Genomic DNA, 22,408 nt, shown 5'->3' with positions numbered 1-22,408 from the left:
CTTCATCTCTCTCCACTTTATCTCTCTCCAAGATTTGATAAAGTTCCCCCTACTCCTGAATGCTTTTGCCGTACCTCGGCGGTGACAGGGATGTGGATAAACAGACGCAGATTTTCCGACTGATTGGTGTGTTATGAGAGTGTCACAAGCAAGGAGTGGTCCGAACTTTGCATGGGGCAGGTGCAAGTCACAGTGGTCTGTCCGATGTTTGCGACAGCAGCCGTTCAAAGTGGGAGTCCCAGCCCTTGCGCATTCAGACACACACTTGTACACCAGGGGAGGGCTGAATGAAAAGTGTATAACTCAGAATCAGAATGTCATAGGGATGATCTTACACTTTGCATATATTAAAAATGAGACAAGCCTTTGATAAAAAAAAATCTTATTCATACACTTCTGCATCTCTAACAGATGCACGAGGAGAAAGCAGCAATGGGAGGATGACCCTTACCTCCACCCCCTATTTACCCACATCACATCCTCCCACTGAATCCTGGGGAACAGATAACAAAGACAAATTCCTTCCTGCACTCCCTGAGCACTGAGGTCCTCACTGCCTGCTGTGACCTAACCACAGAGGGAAGGCTCAGGGAGACTCACGCCTCCAACTACAGGGAGTCTGCTGGCTGTATGCCACATGCTCTTGCCCGCTGAGCTGTAACTGTGCTAGTGCCGTATCTCTGTGCTGGGGTCACACTGAGAGCAGAGAGGAGAACGTCTGATTATTAGAAGAAACTCTCGGAGGAGAGGACATGGAGACCCGGCTGCTGCTAGCGCTGTCCCTGCTAGGACTAGTGAGCACCTTGTGCACTGTGCAGTGTGAGCTGCTGTTAGACGGTGAGAGAGCACTACTCACCACTCATCACTGTGACATGTATCTAGTCTGTACTTGTAATGTCATTCTGTGTGCCCTGTGGTACATGTGTGACTATGACGTGTCCAGTTTGTACTTCTAATGTAACTTTAGTTCACTGTGTGTCCTGTGGTACATGTGTGAATGTGACATTTGTCCAGTCTGTACGTCTACTGTGTGTCCTGTGCTACATATGTGAATGTGACATGTGTCCAGTTTGTACTTCTAATGTAACTCTAGTCTACTGTGTCCTGTGCTACATGTGTGACTGACGTGTCCAGTCTGTACTTCTCATGTAACTCTACTGTGTGTGTCCAATCTGTACTTCTTATAACTGTGTGTGTCCTGTGGTACATGTGTGACTGTGACATGTGTCCAGTCTGTACTTCTCATGTAACTCTACTGTGTGTCCTGTGGTACATGTGTGACTGACGTGTCCACTCTGTACTTGTACTGTGGTACATGTGTGACTGACGTGTCCGGTCCGTACTTCTCATGTAACTCTAGAGTTTGTCCTGTGGTACATGTGTGAATGTGACATGTCCAGTCTGTACTTCTACTGTGTGTCCTGTGGTAAATGTGTGACTGACGTGTCCAGTCTGTACTTCTCATGTAACTCTACTGTGTGTGTCCAATCTGTACTTCTTATAACTGTGTGTGTCCTGTGGTACATGTGTGACTGTGACATGTGTCCAGTCTGTACTTCTCATGTAACTCTACTGTGTGTCCTGTGGTACATGTGTGACTGACGTGTCCACTCTGTACTTGTACTGTGGTACATGTGTGACTGACGTGTCCAGTCTGTACTTCTCATGTAACTCTACTGTATGTCCTGTGGTACATGTGTGAATGTGACGTGTCCAGTCTGTACTTCTACAGTGTGTCATGTGGTACATGTGTGACTGACGTCTCCAGTCTGTACTTCTCATGTAACTCTACTGTGTGTGTCCAGTCTGTACTTCCTATAACTGTGTGTGTCCTGTGGTACATGTGTGAATGTGACATGTCCAATCTGTACTTCTCATGTAACTCTACTGTGTGTCCTGTGGTACATGAGTGACTGTGACGTGCACTGCTGCAAAATGTTCCTCCAATCTACAGACTGAAACTGGGTACATACTTAGACAATAAGTCCTACGGATCGGAGTGACATATTCATCTAGTATGTACCCATGATATGCTCACTTCCGCTGGGTGCTAGCAACATGGCCCGTTGCTAACTATGCATGCAGCATGACACGTACCTCCTCCTAATCGGACCCGGCATCGGCAAGTGTGTATGCACTTGCAGCAAGCCAAGGCCTGTCGCTGGCTTGGGTACACATTGTGTCGTGTTGGGTACACATTGTGTAGTGTGTACCCAGCATCAAATAAATGTATTTATGTTTATGTTGTCTATAATATTGCACAGAAAGGATGATAAACATTAATATTGTTTTATGCAGTATTATTGTTACTATTTTTGTTAATTTTAACATTGCAGCAGCATAATCCACAAGATGAATTAATAGCATAAATAGTTTGTTGAACAAACACAGAACATTCTATACTGTTTTCTTTGTTATGTGATTTTTATTGTTGTTGTAGGGCTTGGATTAGCCCAAACAGCCTGAGATATCTGCGTTCTCAGGGCCTTTGTTTCACATTTCTCGGAAACTTAACAGACCTTTTATTTCATTCTGACAAAGTACTGAAAGTCCCTCCCAGCGTGAGCTGAGCTCTGTACCAGCTTACTGACCAGAAGTGTAGTGTATAATGGGCCTCATTCAGCCAGGATCGCAGTTGCTAATACGCACGCAATAGGCAGATTGTTGCGTTCTGCACATGCGTATGCATTGCAGTGCGCGTGTGCGAACCGGCCACTGTGATCGGGACTGCGATCGCAGTGACTATGCAGACCCATCGCAGAGTGATTGACAGGAAGTGCCGTTTGTGGTTGGTGATGGGGGGTGGTCAGGGAAACGCAGGGTGCCAATGGGTTTGAACGCCGTTGCATCGGCGTGCATAATCTATCCACTCCGATGCCCTACGCAGCCTGAGGCCTGATAGTGTGCGCTGAAGTTAGCAGTTTCTGAGTAAGGTCAGAGCTTGTGCAAGTGTGCGTGAGGCTGCGATGGTACTCGATGTTACCGATGGTTTTGCAGTCTTGCTAAACATTACGGATGTGTGTAAGGTAACGTGAGCGTTCTTATGTAGTGCTGCGGCGGCATTAAGCTGGCAATGGATTAGCATACTATCGCAGTTGAACTGCATGCGTAATCGCTATTGCATTCGCAGTTGCGATCCGTAATGAATCCGGCCCAATGTGTGCAGATCAGACTCAACAGGTGCAATATACAGTATGTGGTCACTCACTTGCTTATGTTTTGTAGACTGAGGCTCATTGGTTAAAATGTGAGTTCTGCTGATAAGTACAGAAGATATGATATATAATCACAGCATGAGTCATATACTGTATGTGGAAATACTTGGTGAAAATATGGAGCATATGGTATGTAGAAGTGAAAGTGCAATTCATTGTTTACAGATCATTAATCAGTTGATTACATGGTTATCTGTATGTCTAGTCTTTGAGTATCTCTTAAAATTACCTTTGAAAATTTTTTTAGACTGGGTGTGTAAGTTTATCCCTATATATGTTTTCAAATCCCACTTTACTTATCTTTCAAATAGATTTCGTGTTGCTAAAATTCATCTTATCACTATAGTATCACTATAATAATAACATGGTAGGTTTAGGATTACATCAGCGATTTGTGACTTCATGCAGCAAATTACATTTGTCTTTTGGATGCATCTATCAACAGTGTAGCTACCTCGTGCCTCTCTGTGTGTTACAGAACATGCTGCTTTAGTTAGCCCTAACATTGAGAGCTGCAGATTATCACATTCTGCACATTAATGACACCATCACTCTGTCTTGTTTTGCACCCCATGTATACAAGTTTAGAGACAGGATTTTTTCTACGTATCCATGTTATGTTATACTAACATTTCTGCAAAAGTAACAGTAATATTAACAGTGATAATATATCATTTAGGGGAGAAGGATCAGGGAAATAAAAAACAATAGTCTGTATGTGTATCCATGTGGTAGGGAATATAGATTTGGTAATATCCTACTTATCTTTCTGACTTAACAGAATACTTGAATTTTTATATCCCATAGGATGCATCAAATTAAATTAAATTCCTTGTGATGGCACGGTTGTGTGATGGCACGGTCGAGTGATGGGACGGTCGTGTGATGGCACGATTGTGTGTTGGCACGGTTGCATGATGGGACGGTTGCGTGATGGCACATTGTGTGACAGCACGGTTGTGTGATGGCGCAGTTGTGGGATGGCGTGGTTGTGTGATGGCACGGTTATGTGATGGCACTGTTGTGTGATGGCACGGTTGTGTGATGGCATGGTTGTGTGATGGCAAGGTTGTGTGAAGGCACCTTGTGACCAGTAGAGGTGCGCAGGAAAATTATCACAGATTGTCTACTGTAATTGTTTGCGGTGATGATCGGTGGCACTTTGCCAGGCATTGAATTTTCCCCTAGGGGACAATTAATTTATGTGCGATGTGCAGCGTCACATCACAAGTACTTACAGCAGAGCAACATTGCTCCTTTTACTAATCACCTCAATGGGATGAATGTTGTACCTGTGAAGTTCTGCATTACTAGTCCGTTGGCACATCACAGCCATCGCTTTTATTTGCATTGATCCCTAAGACTCAATATTATGGTTTAAATAGATGTCTCTCTAGTCCAGGCCATATGCCTGAGTTCAGGAAAACATTTATTTTGCACGTCTATCCTCATATCTTTTAACTGCAGGGGCTAAGCAGGATCATTGACTAAGGACCTCATTCAGAGTCTCTCGCAAGCGGCCGCTCGCTCGTACGCGGCCGATGTTAAAAGACCACGCATGCATGCACTTCATTGTGCGCATATGCGTACGAGTCCTTGCGATCACAAAATCTGTCGCTTGTACGCCTTGCGAGCAGGAAGTGACTCCCGATAGTTGATTGACAGGAAAGGCCATTTGTGGCTGGTAACGGGAAGGTGCTTGTGAATGGGGGAGTGGTTGTGCGTATGCAGGCGTGTCAGGCCTCCAAAACACCGTTTAAAGGGCGTGCGTAATTAGTAGCGTCATGGTACACGTCACCTGAATGTATTTCAGCCAGCACTGATCGCAGTGCTTGCGGCAGGCTAAGGCAACCCCAAGGGCTGCGAGCAGCTCAGATGGCTCGTGATGGTCCTGATTAATCCTTAATTTCCCGGAGATGACATCTGTTGCGAGTGGCAAGGGGCCGTCTTTAGACACTTGCGAGTGCACTTTGCCGTAGCTCGCTAAAACATAGTGGGTGTCCTTACGAGACGCAGCGTGAGCATTTCATTACAATATCCGGCCCCTTTTTGTCAGCGAGCGATCGCATCTTGCAAGAGACTCTGAATGAGGTCCTAAGTTCACAAGCACTTCTGTTGAATGCATTACTGTTGTAACTTATATCCTAAGGTTTTATTGTCATTACTTTTTGATTAGATAACATAAAAATGTTTCCACAGCCATCACCAGTAGGTCAGAGTTCAGACTCGGTAAAACATTCTCAGGGGGTGACATCATGGGACTGTCTGCTTACCTTCTGTCAAACACCCATTCTGCATTCTGCCCCCTTCCTCCCTCTGACCTCACCTAATGTATGGAAAGTTCTGCTACCAAATGTACACTGCTATCTCCTACAGTTTAAGCTATATACTAACTTGAGACACAAATGATTTTCAAAGCTAAACTACTCATTTTGCAGAATTTAGCCTTGCCCCCTACCACAATCACCCAGCACAGTTTAATGAATGCTTGGCCCGGACGCTGCACAAATGCCCTGTTCCCTACAAATCTCAAATTATGCAAAATGTCAGCCCAGTTTTGCTTTCCCCCTAGTCTTAGCCTTAGTGATGTGTCCATCTCTAGATGAATAGAGGAATAAAAAAATGTTTGCAAAATATGTCTAGTAAGACTATAATGACTATAAAAGACTATAAAGTGCCCTAATATGAGTGATTTTGGGTTGGCTGGGTAAATGAGAATATGAATGAAACAGACATGTATCAACACAGTGAGAGATTGGAGAAAGCTAGAATCAGGTGTTCACTGACTTTTATACAGCCAGTGATATTTCTGAAACCGTGTTGAGTACGAGATCCCGGCGGTCAGAATTCCGCCAGGGTTAGGATACCGGCACTTGTCGGTCAGTATCCTCTCCTGAACCCTAACCCTCCCTTCCCGGTGACTAAACCTAACCTCCCCCCTAGTGCCTAAACTTAACCTCCCCCTCCCCGCACCCTAGACCTAACCCTCCCCCCTTAGTATCTAACTCTAACCCTGCCCCTAGTGCATAACCCTAACCCCCGGGCCTTACTGATGCAGGCGCCAGGATTCTGACAGGTGTCGGGATTCAGGCATCGGTATTCTAAGTGCCATATTGGGATATTGATCATGTTCCCAACAACCCACTATGAACAGTACATAATGCATTTCCCCCCATTCATGAACTATAAACAGTACAATCACAGTACTATCTGACGGCCTGCATTCAGTGCAGAATCCCACCAAATGACACATGATCATTGCAGAGCTCCCTCTGATGAGTGGTATAAAGTGCAAAGCTCCCCCTAATGGGTGGTATAAAGTGCAGAGTTCCCTCTGATAGGCGGTATAAAATGCAGAGCTCCCTTTTGATGGGCGGTATAAGATGCAGAGCTCTCTGATGGACAGTATAAAATGCAGAGCTCCCTCTGATGGGCGGTATAAAGTGCAGAGCTCCCTCTGATGGGCATATCTAAAATGCAGGACTCCCTCTGATGGCGGTATAAAGTGCAGAGCTCCCTCTGTGGGGTGGTATAAAATGCTGAGTTCCCTCTGATAGGCCATATAAAGTTTAGCGCTCCCTCTGATAGGCAGTATAAAATGCAGAGCTCCCTCTGATAGGCGGTATAAAGTGCAGAGCTCCCTCTGATAGGTGGTATAAAGTTTAGCTTTCCCTCTGATGGGTGGTATAAAACAAAGGGCTCCCTCTGATGGACGGTATAAAATGCAGAGCTCCCTTTGATGGCCGGTATAAGACACAAACTTCTATGATGCACGGTATAAAATGCAGAGCTCCCTTTGATGTGCTGTATGAAATGCAGAGCTCCCTCTGATGGGTGGTATAAAATGCAGAGCTCCCTCTGATGGTTTGTATAAAATGCAGAGCTACCTCTGATGCGCAGTATAAAATGCAGAGCTCCATCTAATGGGTGGTATAAAATGCAGAGCTCCCTCGGATGAGTGGTATAAAATGCAGAGCTCCCTCTGATGGTTGATATAAAATGCAGAGCTCCCTCTGATGCACGGTATAAAATGCAGAGCTCCCTCTGGGTGGTATAAAATGCAGAGCTCCCTCTAACGGTCAGTATGAAATGCTGTGCTTCCTCTGATGGGTGGTATAAAATGCAGAGCTCCCTCTGATGGGCTGTATAAAGTGCAGAGCTCCTTCTGATGGGCGGTATAAAATATAGAACTTCCTCTGATGGATGGTATAACATGCAGAGCTCCCTCTAATGGGTGGCTTAAAATACAGGGCTCCTTCTGTTGGGAGGAATAAAAAGCAGAGCTCCTTCTGATGAATGGTATAAAATGCAGAGCTCCCTCTAATGGGTGATATTACATGCAGAGCTCCCTCTAATGGGTGGTATAAAATACAGAGCTCCTTCTGATGGGTGGTATAAAGTGCAGAGCTCCTTCTGATGGTCAGTATAAAATGTAGAGATTCCTCTGATGGGTGGTATAAAACGTAGAGTTCCCTGTGATGGACGGTATAAAATACAGAGCTCCCTCTGATGGGCAGTGTGACATGCTGTACTACTTCTGATGGATGGTATAAAATGCAGAGCTCCCTCTGATGAATGGTATAAAGTGCAGAGCTCCCTCTGATGAGCGGTATAAAATGCAGCACTCCATTTAATGGTCTGTATAAAATGCTGTACTTCTTCTGATGGGCTGTATAAAATGCTAAGCTCCCTCTGCTGGGCGGTATAAAATGCAGAGCTCCCTCTGATGGGCAGTATCACATGCAGAGCTCCCTCTAATGGGCGGTATAAAGTGCAGAGCTCCCTCTGATGAGCGGTATAAAATGCAGCACTCCATTTAATGGTCTGTATAAAATGCTGTACTTCTTCTGATGGGCTGTATAAAATGCTAAGCTCCCTCTGCTGGGCGGTATAAAATGCAGAGCTCCCTCTGATGGGCAGTGTGCATGCTGTACTTCTGATGGATGGTATAAAGTGCAGAGCTCCCTCTGATGGGCGGCATAAAATGCAGCACTCCATTTAATGGTCTGTATAAAATGCTGTACTTCTTCTGATGGGCTGTATAAAATGCTAAGCTCCCTCTGATGGACGGTATAAAATGCAGGGCTCCCTCTAATGGTCAGTATCACATGCAGAGCTCCCTCTAATGGGCGGTATAAAGTGCAGAGCTCCTTCTGATGGGCGGTATAAAGTGCAAAGCTCACTCTGATGGGCGGTATAAAGTGCAGAGCTCCTTCTGATGGGTGGTATAAAATGTAGAGCTTCCTCTGATGGATGGTATAAAATGCAGAGCTCCCTCTAATGGGCGGTATAACATGCAGAGCTCCCTCCAATGGGCGGTATAACACGCACAGCTCCTTCTAATGGGTGGTATAAAGTGCAGAGCTCCCTCTGATTGGCGGTATAAAGTGCAGTGCTCCTTCTGATGGTCAGTATAAAATGTAGAACTTCCTCTGATGGTCAGTATAAAATGTAGAGCTTCCCTTGATGGGCGGTATAAAACATAGAATTCCCTCTGATGGATGGTATAACATGCAGAGCTCCCTCTAATGGGCGGTATAACATGCAGAGCTCCCTCTAATGGGAAATATAACATGCAGAGCTCCCTCTAATGGGTGGCTTAAAATACAGAGCTCCTTCTGATGAATGGTATAAAATGCAGAGCTCCCTCTAATGGGTGATATTACATGCAGAGCTCCCTCTAATGGGTGGTATAAAATACAGAGCTCCTTCTGATGGGTGGTATAAAGTGCAGAGCTCCTTCTGATGGTCAGTATAAAATGTAGAGATTCCTCTGATGGGTGGTATAAAACGTAGAGTTCCCTGTGATGGACGGTATAAAATGCAGAGCTCCCTCTGATGAATGGTATAAAGTGCAGAGCTCCCTCTGATGAGCGGTATAAAATGCAGCACTCCATTTAATGGTCTGTATAAAATGCTGTACTTCTTCTGATGGGCTGTATAAAATGCTAAGCTCCCTCTGCTGGGCGGTATAAAATGCAGAGCTCCCTCTGATGGGCAGTGTGCATGCTGTACTTCTGATGGATGGTATAAAGTGCAGAGCTCCCTCTGATGGGCGGTATAAAATGCAGCACTCCATTTAATGGTCTGTATAAAATGCTGTACTTCTTCTGATGGGCTGTATAAAATGCTAAGCTCCCTCTGATGGACGGTATAAAATGCAGGGCTCCCTCTAATGGTCAGTATCACATGCAGAGCTCCCTCTAATGGGCGGTATAAAGTGCAGAGCTCCTTCTGATGGGCGGTATAAAGTGCAAAGCTCACTCTGATGGGCAGTATAAAGTGCAGAGCTCCTTCTGATGGGTGGTATAAAATGTAGAGCTTCCTCTGATGGATGGTATAAAATGCAGAGCTCCCTCTAATGGGCGGTATAACATGCAGAGCTCCCTCCAATGGGCGGTATAACACGCACAGCTCCTTCTAATGGGTGGTATAAAGTGCAGAGCTCCCTCTGATTGGCGGTATAAAGTGCAGTGCTCCTTCTGATGGTCAGTATAAAATGTAGAACTTCCTCTGATGGTCAGTATAAAATGTAGAGCTTCCCCTGATGGGCGGTATAAAACATAGAATTCCCTCTGATGGATGGTATAACATGCAGAGCTCCCTCTAATGGGCGGTATAACATGCAGAGCTCCCTCTAATGGGAAATATAACATGCAGAGCTCCCTCTAATGGGTGGTTTAAAATACAGGGCTCCTTCTGATGGGCGGAATAAAAAGCAAAGCTCCTTCTGATGATTGGTATAAAATGCAGAGCTCCCTCTAATGGGTGATATTACAATGCAGAGCTCCCTCTAATGGGTGATATTATATACAGAGCTCTCTCTAATGGGCGGTATAACATGCAGAGCTCCTTCTAATGGGTGATATTACATGCAGAGCTCCCTCTAATGGGCGGTATAACATGCAGAGCTCCCTCTAATGGGTGGTATAAAATACAGAGCTCCTTCTGATGGGTGATATAAAGTGCAGAGCTCCTTCTGATGGTCAGTATAAAATGTAGATCTTCCTCTGATGGGCGGTATAAAATGTAGAACTTCCTCTGATGGGTGGTATAAAATGTAGAGTTCCCTGTGATGGATGGTATAAAATGCAGAGCTCCCTCTAATGGGTGATATAACATGCAGAGCTCCTTCTGATGATTGGTACAAAATGCAGAGCTCCCTCTAATGGGTGATATTACATGCAGAGCTCCCTCTAATGGGTGATATTACATGCAGAGCTCCCTCTAATGGGTGATATTACATGCGGAGCTCCCTCTAATGGGTGGTATAACATGCCGAGCTCCCTCTAATGGGCGGTATAACATGCAGAGCTCCCTCTAATGGGTGGTATAACATGCAGAGCTCCCTCTAATGGGTGGTATAACATGCAGAGCTCCCTCTAATGGGTGGTATAACATGCAGAGCTCCCTCTAATGGGTGGTATAACATGCTGAGCTCCCTCTAATGGGCGGTATAACATGCAGAGCTCCCTCTAATGGGTGGTATAACATGCCAAGCTCCCTCTAATGGGCAATATAACATGCCGGGCTCCCTCTAATGGCAAGAAAAAAATAAGATAGATAATTGAAGCGCTGTCTGTATAGAAAAAAAAATCCACCTAATTATTCACATATACATATATTAAAAAACATTGAACAAGACCGAGTCTATGATGCCAAAATTCAAGCCTAACTGACTTGCATCTGAATGTATTTTGAACTGCTGAAAGGGTGTTCTAGCTAAATAAAATGCTTATTCATTTCCAGTAAATGGCTAACACAGCATATGCATATAAAAAAGGAAAATAATAAATCTACATCACTTGAGGGCAATGTACTTGGATGTCATTTAGAAACAATATAGAGAAATCTAAAAACAAAAGCGTATTTAGCAACACTATCCACGCAGAGAATGTATCTAGCATATTAGTAACAATTGTGCATATCAAACAAAAATATCAACACGAAAATGGCAGTCTCTGGACTGGGACACAAGAAGAACGATATCTTTAAATAATTCCAGCATTGGATCTTTAAATCAAGTTGATGGTACTTGAATGGTGTATTGGTAATCCACTTAAGTAGAGTAAAGAGTTAATTCAATACGATATGAAGCATCCGGTCTTACAGCAATAATATAGATGAAAGAGATTAGATGGTATGCTTGTATCCAGTTTAATAAGGACAATGCTCTTAAACTTGAACCTCCAAAGTAATTGTACTGGGAGGGCAGATATCACATCCAATGAATCAGTCTGACAATAATGTGGTGTACTCACATATGTTGCTCGATCTTCCAGGCGCTTGTAATAGAGTCCGTTTTTAAAGTCCTCCAGAGTGGTATCGCTATTTGCTGGCATTCGGCAGGGGTGAATGATATATGCAGTGTGATCACACTAAACGCAGACCGCTGCCACAACCTCAGCGCATTTCTCCACCTCCAAAGTATTCAGCGGCTTCTTCAGGATATGAGCAGTGTTCCACCCCTGTGCCACTCGCTTTTAAATAAAAAGCAGAGCTCCTTCTGATGATTGGTATAAAATGCAGATCTCCCTCTAATGGGCGGTATTACATTTGTCAGAGCTCCCTCTAATGGGCGGTATCACATGCAGAGCTCCCTCTAATGGGCGGTACAGGGCTCCTTCTGATGGGCGGTATAAAGTGCAGAGCTGCTTCTGATGGACAGTATAAAGTGCAGAGCTCCCTCTAATGGGCGGTATTACATTTGTCAGAGCTCCCTCTAATGGGCGGTATCACATGCAGAGCTCCCTCTAATGGGCGGTACAGGGCTCCTTCTGATGGGCGGTATAAAGTGCAGAGCTGCTTCTGATGGACAGTATAAAGTGCAGAGCTCCCTCTGATGGGCGGTATAAAGTGCAGAGCTCCCTCTGATGGGCGGTATAAAATGCTGAGCTCCCTCTGATGGGCGGTATAAAATGCTGAGCTCCCTCTGATGGGCGGTATAAAATGCTGAGCTCCCTCTGATGGGCGGTATAAAATGCTGAGCTCCCTCTGATGGGCGGTATAAAATGCTGAGCTTCCTCTGATGGACGGTATAAAATGCTGAGCTTCCTCTGATGGACGGTATAAAATGCTGAGCTCCCTCTGATGGGCGGTATAAAATGCTGAGCTCCCTCTGATGGGCGGTATAAAATGCTGAGCTCCCTCTGATGGGCGGTATAAAATGCTGAGCTCCCTCTGATGGACGGTATAAAATGCTGAGCTCCCTCTGATGGACGGTATAAAATGCTGAGCTCCCTCTGATGGGCGGTATAAAATGCTGAGCTCCCTCTGATGGACGGTATAAAATGCAGAGCTTCCTCTGATGGACGGTATAAAATGCTGAGCTCCCTCTGATGGGCGGTATAAAATGCTGAGCTCCCTCTGATGGGCGGTATAAAATGCTGAGCTCCCTCTGATGGGCGGTATAAAATGCTGAGCTTCCTCTGATGGACGGTATAAAATGCTGAGCTTCCTCTGATGGACGGTATAAAATGCAGAGCTCCCTCTAATGGGTGGTTTAAAATACCGGGCTCCTTCTGATGGGTGGAATAAAAAGCTGAGGATTGGTTTAAAATGTAGAGCTTCCTATTATGGGCGGTATTACATAGAGAGCTCCCGTCCATTGCAAAAAATGGCATCACTTTCCATCCCCCCAACTATCAGTATTACGCTGTTTCTGTGTGTGACACTCACCATGCTGGGAACAGTAACTTCTCTGCGCCTGGGTCAATGAATATGACTTAACAGCTGCAGTTAACTCATCAGGGGAGGGGGTTTCTTCTGTAAGCATACTAATTCTAGGTGTTCATCTCCTTTAAACATTTCTGTATTAACTGGTGGATTTGTTTATTGGTATTACGTGTAATTCTCACATTAACGATCAATTCTAAAATAAACTTTGCCATTTTGTTTGCATGTTAATAAAATTAAAAGTGCAGCAAACACAATTATGTTCTGTCCTTGAAGTTGTTTTTGTTAGTGGTCCCCTAAGTACAATTTATTGTGACTCACATTTACTTCTGTACTTTAACAAATAACTGCTTTATTTACTGTGACCAGTTCATAGGTTTAATGCTATTGCATATGGTGAGACCAGAAAACAAATAGAATAAGCATATGATACACAAGCCACACCTTTCACATATAAGCAAAGTTTAGTTTGGCAGCACAGACCTGTCTGCCATGGTGATGTGGTCACCTACTAAGACACATGATATATACAGTATAAATTCATGGGGGTTTGGTTTGCACACCCTAATTTTGAAATACATTAAAAGTGCTACACTGCTGTGACTGAGAATAAAATGCACAGGCCACAATGCCGATGTAGGTGCCCGCTTCACACACAATAATAATTAAATATCTATAAATATAGATTTTAGAAATTGAAAATAATTATGATGTTCTTAGAGCACATTTTGATGAAATTGTAGCATACTTGTCCACAGACCCGCAACGGCCGGGAGATTCCTGAAAATCGTGTGGCGCTCTCAGTTACCTGGAAAAGTGGGCCAGTCTCCCGAAGATGGAAGATGACCGTCACCCTGCCCCAGCCGCCTTCTTACCGGGTTAAGTGGGTGGTCCGGGCTGCAGATGACGTGATTCGCACTTAAATCGCGTGTTCGTAGCCAAACCCAAGCTGTACAATGCCGGTAATCCCAGCATTGTATAGCACCACCTCGCCGCCTTTGTCTCCCAATTCAAAATTGGCGTCCCTCGTTTTACACAGACATTACAACCACATCTCTGGGGCTTCTTACTGTGGCAGGTGCGTGGTGAGACGTCATCCTTGTCTCCTCTTAGCCAAGTGTCTCACTGACATGGAGGAGCAGCAGCTTCAAGTGTAACAATCTGCTGCTTCTTCTTAATGTCAGGATCTTTAAAAAACACTGGATGGGTGACATTATGAAACTCATTCAGTGACCTAGGTAACTGCTTAAGTTTACCTAAGTAGTCTGGGCCATGGGTATGCTAGCACTGGTAGTTCAACAAGCGCCGACCAGCGCAAGCAGTTAATGGTTGCCTGGTTGCCAGGGTTTGGGACCACAGGAAATTCAGCCCTGAGCTGGTTTTCCTGTTATTTTCTGACCAACCATTATTTATTATTGCTTGGTACTGTATGATAGCACAAGCTGTTCATCCCAGCTGACGGTATGAGAACTGGTGCTCGTTTTTTTTATGTAGCAGCAATGGCCGTGTCTACTGCTAAGTACGGTTTATAGCAATTATGTGAATACACCCTTACTATACTCTCACTTCATTTGCATGCTCCTGCCCTCCATGTTCTGATGGATACACAGGTTACAGAAGAGCAATAATATGTGTTAAACTCTAAATGAGGCAACCTCAGTGTCTATGTGCATCCTTACACTCCAAAATCTGGTAGGAAGCCACCCTCATTAAGTTGGGATCTGTTGCTCACCAATGTTTTATTGTATTATTACAAAGAAACTATTATCTGCGCATTTGGATTAAAAATACTATTTTCTGGAATTTTATGGACTATATTTGAGTTACTCACTCATTACATTTGCTGTCTTATTTTATATATAACACCTTGTATGGAAATACTGCACTAGGTTATGTTCATTTATTTTTTACATGTACCACCACCTGGAACTTGTCTTCTAACTGTTGCAAGGAGTTCCCAGAAGTCTTCACCTAAAAGGAATTACATTGTTAAGATAAGTTGTCATTTTGTTTGACCCATTGTTGTGTGGCGCAGAGGGGAGAGTGTCTCTTTCTATTTTTTATCAATTTCTGTGGGTGAGGGTAACATCCTATAGACACTTACCCTTCGGCTGCCTGTTGTATAGTGCGCATATTGGAAAGGGCCAATCATATATTTCTATACTGTTGGTAGTCCGCCTCTTCAATCCTCCACTATCTTTACCTTGTTACCTTTACTACTTTATTGTGTAGGAGTGGGGTCCGAGGTCACCCTTTACATAGCAGCTTCATTTGGAAGGAAGGAGTCGGGGTAGAATTCAAGTGATGTCATCAACAGGAGTCACTCGAGTGAAGATAATCACATTGGTCACTAGAATGGTATTACATATTACATATTTTGTATTACATATGGCTTTCTGTATTGAATAGTGGTCACTGTAATTCTTACAGGCTTGCCAACCCTCACAATTTGTTCGGGAGCTTCCCGAATATCGGGTGCTGCTCCCGACTCCCCGGGAAAGGCAGGCAAGCCTCCTGGCTGCCGCCTGCCCCCCCCCTGGCTTCTAATAGAAACCCCCTCAGGAGTGTGCGAGCAGAAATTCTCTAGTCGCAGTTTACTGCACGGCCAGTCGAATACCTTTCGGCCACTAATTTCCAGAGCTAACAACATTGCGATCAATTGAATCCCCCCTATACTGTGAATTGACGAGTAGACTCTGCTTTGGAAGCTAGTTAGATGAGGCCTTGTTGTATTTGATTATAGTATAGGAGAGCCTTTGTCACTGGCTTGTGTTTGCCTTGAAAGGCCAAGGAGTTACCAGCCCTTCCCAGATAAGTAACTTCAGTCCTCCACAAAAGCTGCTCTTTTGGTTTACTGAACCTCTAGAACCACAAGTAGTCTGCAGTGCCGTACATAGGGGGTGAACAGAAAACACAATGAAAAGTGTTAAACAATGCACAGACAACAATGAATGATACATAATTCCATAATAAGAAACTATACAATAACCAATTAACAACAAATTGACAGAGTGAAAATAAAACATAGAATTGCAGATCCAGCTATTGACAAGACAGTAAGCATCAGTGATAAGTAGCACCCGGGTTAGGTAGGCCGGTGCTCAGCAGCATGTGAGATAGGGGTTCTGTGTTAGAAAAGAGAATACAGAGGGTCCTGCTTGTGAAACTTGCATCCATGAGGGAATGGGCAGACACAATTGGGGTGACCCTAAATGGGGAGTAGAGAGTAATGTAAAGTCAAAGCAGTTAGGAGGGCTAATAGTCTTGAATGAAGAGTCCAGTTTTGAAGGCACACTTGAAACCTTGGTGACTGGTGGCTAATCTAATAGGATTATGGAGGTGAGAGGGGGGAAAGAGTGTAATGGCCATTTTGGTGACACTCCTTTGATTGTGAAGTTTCCCACTCTCCCGTCTCGTTGATGGTTAGTTGGTGTTGGCTATCTACTTGGCGGGAAAGAACAGTATCAGTCGCTATCTTCCTTTAGGTCTCGAGGTGCTCTCTCCTCCAATACACAGGTTAGGCTGATTCTACTCTACTGGGGTCAGTGGAACCACCGTTCCAGATGGGCCTGGGTTGTGTCATTGGTATGGGAGGTGGATACTTTGAGAGTGGTGGTGGGTTGGCAGATGGCCTCGGATCTAGATGGATGTGAAGTTATGCCTAGTGGGGCCATTCTTTCTTCGCCACCATACGCTATCTGGCCTTCCCTTTTGCTTAATTAGTTTAGTAGTGAAGCACTTATTAGTTTTAATAAAGCTGACCTTCTTTTCCCCTTACATACAGTATGCCTCCGTGTCTATTTATTATAGTAATGGTTAAGATATTTAACTTGCTCTGGAGAGGGACGTTCATGTATCAGATGATAGGTGTTATGAGGTGGGAGATGTAGAGGAGGAAGGAGTGGCTGAGGGCTTTGTAGTTTACGGTAAAGATTTGGAAGTTGATTCTGTAGGAGACAGTGAGCCAAAGTAACATTTAGCAGAGAGGGTCAGTGGAGGTACAGTGAAAGAGGAGGATAGGATAGATTGAAGAGGCGCGAGTAGGAACTTTGGAAAGACTGAAAGATGGAGGTTTCACTAATGGGGACAAGATGATTAAATAATGGATTTCGATTTGAAATTTTCATACTAAAACAATACAGGAAATGTAGCTCAGAATTCTTTACAAGGTTGATGTCTGTTTAGCTCTTGTCTGCCTTATATGGTCCTGAAAGAGAATACTGTAGGAGCACTTCCTTAATTGTTATTTACTACTTTATGCCAAGAAGTTTGACGATACTGGTTTATCTACAAAGGATGAATATCTTGCTGAATTCAATGGAAAAGAAAAGTAATCACCGCATACAGATACTGCATGACACTAATGCATGACATTGGAAATACAAATGATGACTTTGTGACTTAAAGGGCCAGTGGTATGAACCAACCAAAAGGTGCCATATACTGTACATGAAAAGCTACTTCATAGTTGCCTATTTATCCAGGAGACTCCTGAAGTGGGATGCAACCCTTTGTACTTCCAAAAAAGCAGTCATTTGTCCTGCGATGGTGGCAGGAGACGTACTATGGCACAAATTGTGTCATTAACATTTGTGACATTCACTAGACATAGCACATTGCCCCCTCTATAGCTCTCACTGTCCCCTCCACATAGCCCTCACTCTCAACTAACAATGAATCCATCTCAAAATATAACCAGATAAATGCAGCCACTGATATAAAATCACATAAAAAATTGCCCTGTGTAGAAGGTGTTAAGGAGCTGACAGCTGACATCTTAGGCTTTGGATGAAGATGGCAATTGTTGTTTATGGCTCAGCTAACTGAGAGCCATGCTGGGTTATCTGCTGTGGACACTGACTGTGGATGCTCAGTAGACTCGTTCGGGTAAAGACCTATGTGCTGTCAATAAGATGCTGGACAATGGCCCTTGGCTTGGTGCAGTGCTGCTAATAGGTAACCAGAAAGTGGCCCCAGTGCAGCTACTGATGGCAGGTACTGTAGCTGCAATACAGCAACCTGTAGGTATACCATTTAGGCAGAGCTGGCATTAGTGGGGAAGTACCGGCCAGCTAGCTCCCCATTAGATTGGTTATAGAAAACTGTAAATGAAGATGGAATGGGTATGTAATACCGGCAGTCAGGATGCCTCCTGTCAAAATACCAACAGCGGCATCCTGATGGTCAGTATCCCGACAGGGGTCGGCTAAGTATACTTACTCTTTCCCCTTCTCCCACTAACCCTCCCTTGTAGCCTAACCCTAACCCTCCCCACACCGCACCCTAACCCTCCCCGTTAGTGCCTAAACCTAAGTCTTCCCCCTTCGTGACTAAACCTAGCCCTCTCCCCTTAGTGCCTAACCCTCTCCCCCCCAGTGGTGCCTAACCCTAACCCCCCCACTAAGGTTGCCTCACAAAACCCCCCCAAAACCTAACGCTAACCCTGCTATGCGTCGTCCCCCCACTGCTAACAGCTAAGACGCCCCCGGCTTACCTCGTTTGGGCTGGCGTCTGTCTATTCCAGCATTGAGATAAGAATAAATATACCATCGGGATTTAGACCGGCGGCATGCCGTCCGCTGTACGGAATGGGTATGTAGTACCGGCAGTCGGGATGCCTCCTGTCAAAATACAGACAGCGGCATCCCAACATGCCTAAACCCTTATCTCATTCGGGCTGGCATCTATCTATATTCCGGCGTCGGGATTAAGATAGGCTATCTTAAATCCCGTATCGGGCTTCCACCGTTGGGATTCAGACCGACTGCATGCCATCCGCCGGTCGGAATTGGTATGTAATACCTCCTGTCAAAATACAGACAATGGAATCCCGATGGTCTGTATCCCGACAGGGGTTGGGGAAGTACACTTAACCTCCTCCCTTCTCCCCCCTAACCCTCCCTTCTTGTAACCTAACCCTATCCCACCCCACCCCGCACCCTAACCCTCCCCGTTAGTGCCTAAACCTAAGTCTTCCCCCTTCGGCGTCTGTATTTCGACGGCTATCTTAAATCCTGTGTCGGGCTTCCACCGTCGGGATTCAGACCGGAGGCATTCCGTCCGCCAGGTCTGCTAACTACATCCCAGTGAAGATATGTCTGTTTTTATTGAAAGTTTTAATGTATTTAAACACTGCTATTGTTGCTATTCAATATTTATATTTATTTGATTTTTTATTTCAGATGATGACAAAGGAAATCTGTCCTTAAGAACATTCTACAGTATTCCCTCTGATGACGTATTTGAATATTTTCCAGAGGACGCAATAGATGGTTCGGGAGAAGCATCGGGTCTCGAGCCTGACATACCACGCAGCCGCAGCGTAAAGTTTGAAACTCCCAAAAACATCTCAAAGGATGCTGAAGTGTATCTCACCAGTCAGTGGCTGACTAAGATTGTACCATCGGTGTACACCCTGGTTTTCATTCTGGCTCTGCCTTTGAATATAATGGCGATCATCATATTCCTGTTCAAGATGAAAGTCAGGAAGCCGGCAGTGGTGTACATGCTGAACCTGGCAGCTGCCGATGTGCTCTTTATTATGGGGCTGCCTTTCAGTGCTGCTTATCGATTCTCCGGGAACAACTGGCTGTTTGGACCTGGAATGTGCCGATTTGTCACCTCTGCGTTTTACTGCAACATGTACTGCTCCATCCTGCTTATGACCAGCATCAGCGTGGACAGGTTCCTGGCTGTAGTTTTTCCAATGCATTCTCTGTCTTGGCGCACAATGAGCCGAGCCTGGCTGGTCTGCCTCTCCATCTGGATAATATCCATAGCCAGCACTGTGCCACTATTAATGAGCGAGCAAACGCAATACATTGCTTCACTAGGCATCACTACCTGCCATGATGTGCTGGACCTAAAAGACCTACAGACGTTTTACCTTTATTATTTCTCCACTTTCATCTCGGCCTTCTTTTTCCTGCCTCTGATCATTACCACTGTCTCTTACACTGGTATCATCCACAGTCTTAGCAGTTCTAGCATTGACAACACGTGTAAGAAGACTCGAGCCTTGTTCTTAGCTATTGTTGTGCTTTGTGTTTTTATTATGTGTTTTGGGCCAACAAATGTCATCTTTTTAATTCATTATCTTTATTTCGATCATGGAAGCAACGAGTCCCTGTATTTTGCCTACATCCTTTGTGCTTGTATTAGCAGCATCAGTTGCTGTCTGGATCCTCTTATATATTACTATGCGTCCACTCAGTGTCAGCGGTACCTTTATAGTTTACTGTGCAATAAGAAGGTGGATGATCCGGTAAGCAGCAGTGGTCACTTAATGAGCTCTGCAAGTAAAAACGAGACTGGCATCACTGTGGCAAAGAACAGCATCTACCGTAAGCTTTTGACATAAATGTTACATCTACTTACTGCACCTTCTTGTATAGGATAGCATAACCTTCTTTGTGTTCAGCTTGGGCTGTCCGTTTCGGAGCAATGGTTTTTCAGCACAGAGTTGAAGTGTAAATGATATCGTACCACTGAGATATGTCTAGGACAAAGAGTGTTTTATCAGTATTTATTTAAAATGTAGCTACAAGTAATTCACCTTCAAAATATCAGTTATATGAGATTGATCTTTGGTGAGCTGCATTAGATCAAAGCTGGTTAAATGTACTAGTTATCGTCACAGTTATTTACTCTTCAGAAAATATTGTATGGATACATTCCTAACAGAGTCATCCCAACTCAGTAACTGGAGTGCTGCTCAGCCCTAAAAGCTAAAACTAGATACAGGGCAACACGTTGTACAGGTCATCCTTTACATGGTATTCCAGTAAGGAAAATGCCATTTGAGAAGTTCACAAGGTTAGTAAAACTGTTGCTGATTGTCCAGCTGATGATGGGTGCAATATCCTTAGAGGAAATGTTGAACATAAGTTTAAGGAGGACACAAACTTATTGGCTGTTAGTGGCAATCTCCTCCTGCATATTGCTAGAGAGTTATCATTAAAACCTTTTTGATGTTAATTGGAACTAAAATATGGCTCTTAATCATACTACTTTCCCGGGACTGCCGGGAGCCTCCTAAAATTCATGTGCGTTTCCTGGCCCCGCAAGAGGAGGCAAGTTCCCGGAATGAGTGCCGCCCCCCCGTGTGAAAGTGGGCGTTCCGGGAGGGCGATGATGAGAATTGCGCTGAATTGCATTGTTGTAGCCCCGCACCCTGCTTTATAATGACGGTAATATCTGCATTATAAAGTGGGGGACGGGTCTGCGAGAATGTCGGTAACTATGCTCTTAATTCACCAGATGAAAGTTTGGATTATGTGTACTATTTTGTTATAATGTTTATTTTTTTGTTTCATTGTTTTACTACTGCAGTTCATAGCAAAAAGACAAGCTTTAGCTGGTGACTTAAGGCTTTCAATAAATACTTAAATAACAGCAATATACTGTATACATTTTACTGGACTTCACCATATAAGACCTTCAAAGGTAACATAACGTTCAGGTGACGTATATCTCAGCAGTTTGTCGTACAGTTAGGGCGAACCATTGAATGTGTAATGTGTTTTGTAAAAGCAGTAATGTGCAGCCAGTAAAGGAAAGCTAAGTCTCCTGTGTGTACTGACTTCTGTGTGGTTCCTGATTAGAGAATTATTTTTGTACCTGAAAATGTCATCCTAAACTATGTATGTGTGTTAAGTATCTTTATGGGTTACTTTTAATTGTCTGCTTCTACTGTATATAAAAGTTTCCTTGTTCCACACTGCGCCTCATATATTTCTCGTTGTAAGTTTCCATGACAGTGTTATATCAGTGAATATACAGAAGACATTTTATATTTTGCGAGCATGTGTGTTGCACATTTATAGTCACTTTTTCTAAATATTACGATGTAATCATAAGTAATGTAATGTCAGGTATGTGAAACTAGAGCACAAAATAGATGGGGGTGGCGGAAAAACTTGCTTTCAGTTGAGAGATGTGAGTAAATGATAATACCATAGAGATCCTCAACCATCTATTACAATTATACACTTGGGCTCTTTATAAATATAACTGTTACTTATAGGTTAGACACCAGTGTGTGCCATTCATTCCTTCCTTGAGAGATTCCATTCCCCCAACTTTCCTGATTTAGGTGGGACAGTGTTGATTCAAATAGATTTTCCAGCCATTCAGAAATTTTTACCAGATTGCTGGGATGTCAGTAGTTATGCCCCATAGACTGCCACTTTATACAGCTGACCATGGGGAACGTGTGCAGGTACGTGCAATATTGCATGCAAGGGTTTATTGAGAGGACAGGTGGGAGATTGTCTCTGGCCTAGCACTTCATGCATACAGGATGATACAGATGGTATGTAGTCAAGAAGCTGGCGGTCGAAATGCCGACCGCCAGCTTCCTGACTGCAATCCTGGCATGGCAGTAATAATAGGCGTCAAAATCCCAACGCCTATCATTATTCACCCGCCGAAATCCCAACGCCTGGCATATCGAACGAAGGTAAGCCGGGTGCCGCTAGTGGACAGCCGCGGGGGGGGGGGGGGAGGGTTAGGTTTAG

General features: G+C 44.2%; 1 protein-coding gene across 1 annotated transcript; it reads left to right on the top strand.

Annotated features, from left to right (window-relative positions):
* The first annotated feature begins 638 nt into the window (after positions 1–638).
* Positions 639–22,366, top strand: LOC148508951 (proteinase-activated receptor 1-like). The gene is made up of 2 exons (XM_088443684.1): positions 639–837; positions 19,073–22,366. The coding sequence occupies exons 1-2, from the start codon at positions 753–755 to the stop codon at positions 20,248–20,250; spliced, it is 1,263 nt and encodes a 420-aa protein (XP_088299810.1). The 5' UTR covers positions 639–752; the 3' UTR covers positions 20,251–22,366.
* Positions 22,367–22,408: the final 42 nt, after the last annotated feature.

Source organism: Taudactylus pleione, unplaced genomic scaffold (assembly GCF_031769625.1).
Source record: "Taudactylus pleione unplaced genomic scaffold, aTauple2 ptg000333l, whole genome shotgun sequence".
NCBI classification, from domain to species: Eukaryota; Metazoa; Chordata; class Amphibia; order Anura; family Myobatrachidae; genus Taudactylus; species Taudactylus pleione.
Note: the sequence above shows the minus strand (reverse complement) of the source record. Positions and strands in the feature narration are given on the sequence as shown.

Coding starts and splice junctions, on each gene's coding strand:
- LOC148508951 (XM_088443684.1), top strand. CDS start 753: ATGGAGACCCGGCTGCTGCTAGCGCTGTCCCTGCTAGGACTAGTGAGC. Junction 838..19,072: donor GTGTGAGCTGCTGTTAGACG/GTGAGAGAGCAC, acceptor TTTTTATTTCAG/ATGATGACAAAGGAAATCTG.